The 7828-nt window shown below is 41.8% G+C and overlaps 1 protein-coding gene across 2 annotated transcripts in view; it reads left to right on the top strand.

The window, feature by feature from the left end:
• Positions 1–352: 352 nt before the first annotated feature.
• Positions 353–7828, top strand: part of LOC131055080 (protein SUPPRESSOR OF FRI 4) — an 80935-nt gene continuing 73459 nt past the window's right edge. Inside the window, exon 1 of one of the 2 annotated variants that reach the window (XM_057989725.2) lies at positions 353–657. In XM_057989725.2, coding sequence (XP_057845708.2) covers positions 467–657 — 191 coding nt within the window. In that variant the 5' untranslated portion in view covers positions 353–466. The remainder of the gene's footprint in view (positions 658–7828) is intronic. The other variant, XM_057989733.2, reaches the window with a different exon arrangement.

Below are 7828 nucleotides of genomic sequence, written 5' to 3'. Positions count from 1 at the left end.
AAAAATAGACTAAAACCACAATATACATAAAGAGATAAACTAATATCATCATATAATGATTTTTTCTCCTCTAATAATTATGAAAATGCAACACACGATCTCCCTTGAGTCTCTCTTCCTTAAAAAATAGAAACAAATAATAAATACCCTCAACAATTTATATTTTGTTTGCATAGTGATAAATTTACTAGTCCCATTAGTATGAAATTGCTGAGGTATTATGTCAATTGCCACTTCTTTGGAGCATTTTATCAAATCAAATCTGAATAAATAATCAAATTATATAAGGATAATAATCACATTATTTAATAATAATAATAACAATAATAACAATAAAATTCCTTTCCCAGAATTTCCATAGAAACTCTCGTCGGCATGACTCTTCCCCTTTCTTCCTCAACCGTGTATATTGGGAGCACTCTGGGATTTCCATTCCTTACCTCGACAAAGTTTCAGGGCTTGGCTTATGGGAAAGAAGAAGAAGAAGGTTGCCAAAGTCTGGTGTTATTACTGCGAGCGAGAGTTTGACGACGAAAAAATATTAGTGCAGCATCAGAAGGCCAAGCATTTCAAATGTCATTTCTGCCATAAGAAACTGTCAACGGCCGGGGGCATGGCAATCCATGTTATGCAAGTACACAAAGAGTCCGTCACTAAGTAAGTCATTTTTTTTTCAGATATATTTGATCTAAGATTTCCGCAGAAAGTCATTTTTAAGTGATTATTATTTATTTGAAAATATAGCTGTGATAATTTTGCACGAACAATTTGAAGCTTTTTAACATGGAAAGTGAGCATAGGGTTTTTTTAAAGCTTTCTTCATTTGTGAAGGTCCACAGCAGCCATTGCAAATGGTCTAGTTGTAATCATCATACGTCTGTCATGTAATTCATTGTTTTGGACTGCAAAAATACAATGCCATCAAGATCAGTTACGGAAGTAATTTAATAACGATTTTTTTTCAAGGTTTATTTGATGAAGACTGATGGAGAAAATGAGAGAGCTTATAATTAAACTAAATTACGGAAGATCAGCAATTCACAATGCTAAAACAATGGGGTTAATGTCCCATAGGCACTCAAAGAAACAGGACTCGGACTTGGCTCGGACTCGTCAAGGCCGACCCGGACTCGGACTCGGGCTCGGGACTTGGACTCAGACTCGGCTGGACTCGGGAAAGTGAAAAACTCAAGAAATTTAGAGATTTTAAAAGATTTAAAACTTGTTTCATGCACCCTTTATTGAATACACCTTAAAGACACAATAACATCATCAAACTCGGCTCATTTGATTACATACACAAGTATACATCAATCACATAAGCATAAATGCAAATTGTAGCTGAAGGAAATAACAAACATAGATATATAAATATTGTCAAATGTATACAATATTACAAAACTCATGGAATAAAAAATCCATGTCATCATATGATCATCATCAAATGTTCCATACAAATATCAAAGGTAAATATAACTACAAGCCTATGGCTTAGAAGAGCTTGCACCCTCCGGCCCCGCCGCCCTTGCAAAGGCGTCTAAGGTAGGTCTTGGATGATTTGACAGCCATAGCTGCTGCCCGTGACACCATGCCATGCTCACCAACATCAGGAACATCTGTGTCACTATCTGCCTCTGAATCTCTTGTCTTTGTTCGTGCTCTCCACTCCTCTGCCATGGCTACAGTCTCAGCCTCCTATATCTACCTGGTCGATCCAATCAGTGTCAGACTCGGAGGTTAAATTTTCCCTACTTCTATCGATGTAGTTTCCCCCCATATTTTTTGACGGGGGTTTGGGGGTAGCGCTGCCCCGCGAGGCCAAAAAGACTTTTATTATTTAATAAAGGCGTCAGGTGTTATTTTTCTATTGGCTGACATGTTGTAACCCTAATTTTTCTCATTCTCAGGCGGAGGTTGTAGTGAACAAAGACGAGATCATTCATTTTAAAAAAACTTTTTAAAATGTTTTTTTTTGTCATTTTATTTAACCCAGCTGGTAGCCGAGTTTTAGGCACTGGACTCGCCGAGTTTGGCAATTTTAGGCCAAACTCGCCAACTCGGGGAGTCTGGCGATTTTGCTTCTTGGACTCGGCCAAGTCCGAGTCCAAGCTCTGCAGACTCGGGAGGCATGACTTTGACCCGGACTCGCTGAGTTTGGGCGAGTTCGGGCGATTCTCGTTTCTCTGCATAGGCTTCCTTGGCCTCGTGGACATTAAAAGTCTTCTATTCTAATCCATTAATTTTTATTTTTAAAAGAGATTTTGTTGAAATGATATGTTATTATTGTTCTCATTTAGGAATAAGACCTCAAGAATGCTTGTTTTTGTTAGCAAAGTGGTCCCTTGATATTGTCTGTTTTTTTCCTAAAGACCACCATTAGCTACCTGGCTATTCTATGGAGTATCATAAGAAATTGGGTATCGTGCCCATAAACAAAATACTTTATTCACATTGAAATTAAATTTGTTTATGGGCAATCTACCTATAGTCTTGGAGGTAATTGTTGAAATTTGTAATGTCCCTTTTCTGAATTGCCTTGTAATCTGCCCTAAATTCACAAAATCCGAATGAAACAAGGAACACAATATAGTTAGAGATATAACTCACACCTAAGAATAAGATGAGATAAGCCTGTTTTGGAGCCCTGCAACCAAATTAGATAATAATATAGACATAATACATGTAATACATCCATTTCAAGGGTTAAGGGAGAAATACACTTATAGCACATAATTCTTATGGGCTCATCCATAACAAGGGTTGAGATAGGAAGGACATGATGAGGTGCCCTAATTATCCCGACCCTAGGCCCAAGAGCGGAAACTCTATCTCCCTTGGCCTCATGTGGTCTTAACCATGCTCATGAGGTGTACCTAGCGGAGCCTGTACACTGTTCCCCTTCATCATGCTATCCTTCTCACCACTTATGATCGAGGATCCCTTTCTAGTTTACCTCAAGAACTAACCCATATAGGGCATGGAAAGAAAACTGCAATAGGGTGCCCTTAACTTGACCCTAGGCCCAACAGTGGAATATCTGTCCCCCTTGGCCTCATGCGGTCCTTAATTGTTCTCATGAGGTGGTGTAAGGCCTCACCATGCCCCCTCCTTGCAACTCCTTTCCTCCCTAATATGGTTGATTATTGTAGGTATATTAGTTATTGAATGTATAGATATAAATACACGTTCACTCACATATAATTATTATAAGCATATATGTATATTGAGAAATGAAGTCTGCATAGAATTTTGGCATAAACATTTATACATTCATATCCATATGCATGACTAATCTAACTATTCTTTCATACTAGAATGGTGTAGATGTTATTGCACAGTCACCTTACTGCTTGTATGATTATTTTGGATATGATCGCTCCTCCTTGCTTGTTGGGCAATGCCCCTTTTTAATCCCTCAATTGGGTTTGGAGGGTTATGTCTCTTCTTTGTGATTGCAACTCTTGGAGCAAGTCATGTCTCTTGCTGCGAGATTATAACTCTTGCTACTAATTGCACCCCTTCCTTGCTTAATCACCTCGTAAACTAATCCTTTTTTTGTTTTGGAGAAAATTGCATGCTAGAAGGAAGATTAAAGGCAATTATCACTTAATACATATATTGTAGTTCCTCTCTCCCATGATTTGCTAGGGCAACCACAAACTATCTATTAAGATCATTATTGGTGCTTGGGGAGAGAAATTGTGAAGTCTTATAGTAGTAAGGCGATTTTGTATTAAGTCTCATTGTTTGGTCGAGACATGACAATCCACACCTTGATTAATCATTCCTTGACAAATGTAGTATTCATGAGAACCAATCAAGGATGAATGTAATCCTTGCATGATGGGAGGAGTTGATCAAACTTGACTTTTATGTGATAGGCGATTGGGGTCTTGATGAAATTGTGAAGTCTTACTCCATAAGACAATTTCATATGCAAGTTTCTAAGTACATGAAAGGGATATCAAATCGGGGGCATGACAGTCCGCCCTTCCCAAATTTGCTTGTCCTCAAGCAATGATTTGTTTGACCAAGTCCTTTTAATGGGAAAATCCCTAAGCTAATCCTTAGATTCTCAATGCATATATCACAGTCTTTAATTCACTGTAGGTTATCTCAACTAATGATTGAGAGTTTGCAAGGTTTGTAGTCTTAAGACAAGTTTTCTCTCATCAATTGTAATCATAAGAACTTGTTCTTGTGGTTCCTATGGATATCTCTTCGAGACAAACAAGGACAACCTTTCCATATATTGATTAGAAGCATGATACACATCTATGATATTAAACGTAATGATCTCTTCTAGATAAACTCATGTCTTTTTGATCCTTTTAGTTTTTAAGCATTAATCTTTGTCACACATGAAAAACACATTAAGTATGAACCAAGCACAAAGCATGCATGTAAAAACACGAAGCATACACATAAACAAACACGAAGCATACACAAAAATACATGTATTGTGAGACTTTTCTTATGTATTTATTAATTCCTTTTATTTGACAAAGAAACCTTGGGGTCTTATGAAGAGATTTCAGTTGCCATAATAGAATCTTTATTCAGGGGTGTGGGGGCATCATGATTACTAGATTGGCTCCTCCACAAAGCTCCATTGGTTAATTGTCTCCTCCCTTTTTGATGGGATGCTCTTAAGGTCTCCTTTGTCATACCTTGCTTTCTTGTTTGGGTTTCCTTTTGCTTCTTCATCGAATATTGCCTCAATTACATGTATTTGGCTTCCACATATGTGTCTTGGTTCCCAATTTTCTTTGCACTTCTAGCACAAGTTTTTCTTCCTAAGGCCCCCTTCGGTTGCACAAGTGTCTAGGCTTCCATATGTTTTTGCATTTAGAACATAACTTTTTCTCTTGAGTTTCATCTTGATTACAAGTGTGTCCTCATTCCCATTTCTTCTTGCAATCAAAACATAGACCTTTCTTCCTCAATTCTTCTTGGTCATCATAAGAAGGGTATGCTCTCTTGTGCTTGTTCTTCTCATAGAAGTGCTTGTCTTTTGGTGCCATCTTATTAAAAAAGATCCCTTTCCCTTGTTTTGGCATTAGGCCATGTGGCTTTTAGGATTGCTTCCTGGAGTGTTGTAGGGTTGAAGGCACCTACTAGGCCATGGAGTGTATTCGAAAATCCCTCTATGAATAGGTAAGTGAGCCTCTTCTTAAATATTTCGGGTACCATAACTGCTAGTCTTTGAAATTCCGCTATGTAGTCCTCAAGGGTTCCTCTTTGCCTTACTCTTGTTAGTTATTTGAAGTGTCTTTGGGGATGTGTGTGATCAAACCTTTCAACAAGTCTTTTCTTTAAGGCATCATAGGTTTTATACTTCGATGGTTTGGGTGATTAGGCCGTGATGCCACCAATCATGTGTCACCTCTTCTAAATGTAGTATGGCAAATTGGGCAGTGGTTTTTCTCAACCCATCAAAATTTGGGATGGACAATTTTCCTACCTTGTGTTGTAAGTTTTGATTAGGTCAAATCCTTTCCTTTCTATGAATATTCTTAGTTCTGGCCTCATAATATATCGTAAAGGGGATGCTCCTCTTGACTTTAGGGTCAAAATTTGCATATTCTTTGGCAATTTCTCTCAAATTAGGGGTGTTAATCTCCTCATCTTCCCTTGAGGGTCTTTCCCTAGTTAAGAAGGTGTTTACCCTCTCGGGTAAACGGTTAAATGCAGAAAGTAAATGCACAGAACATAATGGAAATACATTAAATAACCAGTCTCTATATTAATTCAACAATCCATGTACATCAAGTGCTTATAACATTACATTTGACATGACTATCCTGATCCTACTTCGAAGAAAAGGTACACCATATATAATACCCGAAGGGGTGCGACACAACCGTCGCGACTCCAACTACCTACCCGTCGGCTAACTAATTGACCGCCGTAACTCATTATTACCGACGACAACATAAACATAATATAACAACATAACATAATGATTATTCCTGGCAACATCATCCCCCCCAAGAAAAGAAGTCGACTCTGACGACTTAATACAAAATAGAGATGAATGGCAGGAACTACTGATGCCAGTCGGGCCCGAATCTTATACACTTGCTGCGTACTCGCCTGAAAACCCTTTTCTGCTACCATCTGATGCTCAAGTGCGGATTTCACCAATATTGCTTCCTTTGCCATCACAGTCCTCCTGTGCCTAACCCAAACTTGTCTGCAAAACACGTTTTCCAGTCTCAGCTTCCACCAACTGCTACTCAAATGATGCTATCTCCCTAGCCAATTTGTCCTCGATAGCCACCCGTGCTCCTCTCCCGGCATCCAACTCCTGGGTACGCTGAACTAAGTCTCACACGACTATTGCCTCCAACCTGGTGGTCAGCTCCTCCCGAGCCCTTTGTGCATCCACCAAGGCAACCTCACGTCCAGCCGAGACATACTCCGAGTTCCTTAAAGCGTACCTATCCTGCCTGGAGGTGGCCACAATCCGCTGGCACAAATGCTAGGAGACACCTCAAATCCTCCATCACACTCCCCAAAGGCTAAAAACTGAACTGAATAACTCCCTGGTGTCATACAACTGCACGGACCTGCAATGCCTTTCCTCGAACTCTGTTTGTTCCCAACCTCCAAATCCGCCTCCCTCTACGGCTTATGACTTCCCTGCCAATGCTTAGCTGCGGGCTTCTTTCTCACAATATGGACAACCACAACACTTCCCGTGGTCTTCTGTAGCTCAAAATAAACTGGGGGTCTGGGGGCAACGCCCCTAGCGGGGTCGAGGGGCGCGCCCTCGCGGGGTCTGGGGCAGCGCCCCCACGGGGTCGAGGGGCAGCGCCCCTTGCGGGGTTCGGGGGTAGCGCCCCAGGTGCGCTCCCTGTCGCAATACAAGGCGGGGTCGAGGGGCAGCGCCCCTGCCGCCAACACCAATTTACAACCTTCAGAACCCCACGAAAGTCCATGGGGCGCATCATTTCTGTGATATTTTATGATGTCAAAACCCTTCTTCTACACTCCAATATTTTCAGTGTCTAGGCTCCAGATGTCATCGAATCATTTTTCAATCCTTCGTCGTCTTTTTTTTTTAGGCACTGTAATGTCCCCGATGGCACCCCGGCCATACAACCTCCCTGTACGGTCAACAACAACACTGGCACCTCCAATCGTGCGGCCACCTTCTCGTGCGGTCGACACCCTTCTTATCGTACGGACACACCTCCGGTCAACAACAGCACTGGCACCTCCAATCGTGCGGCTGCTTGGTCTACCTGTGGCGGTCGTTTTGCCCTTACGTGGCTGTGTGGATTGTGCGGGCTTGGTCTCTTTTTTTCTTTTTCCTTTTGCGGCTGCTGCGCGTTGGTGTGCGTCACCCTTGCTGTGCGTGTTGATCGGGTTGTGTGGTGCATGGTCGGGCCGTGCGGTGCGTCTTCCTCCTCCATTATCCCTTGTTGTGCAGCGGTGTGCGGTGGTGGGTTCATGTCTCGGCAACAACCTTCGGTGGCTCCCACCGCACGGTGTGACCGCCGCACGATGGTGTCACCGTCGGTGGTTCCACCGCATGGTGGTGCCATCGTCGGTGATTCCACCGCACGGTGGTGTCACTGTCGGTGGTTCCACCGCACGGTGGTGTCACCGTCCACCGCACAGTGGTGTCACCTTGGTGGTTTCACCGCACGGTGGTGTCACCTTGGTCCCACCGTACGGTGGCCATTTTCCCTTTTTCTTTCTTTTTTTTTTGACTGTACGGTCGCTGTGGTGCGACCGTGCGATTTTTTTCAATTTTTTTTTTTTTAAAATAAATTTTTGATCGTACAGTCGCCTGTCATACGACTGTACGTTTCTTTCT

This window comes from Cryptomeria japonica, chromosome 2, assembly GCF_030272615.1.
Source record: "Cryptomeria japonica chromosome 2, Sugi_1.0, whole genome shotgun sequence".
Classification (NCBI taxonomy): Eukaryota; Viridiplantae; Streptophyta; class Pinopsida; order Cupressales; family Cupressaceae; genus Cryptomeria; species Cryptomeria japonica.
Note: the sequence above shows the minus strand (reverse complement) of the source record. Positions and strands in the feature narration are given on the sequence as shown.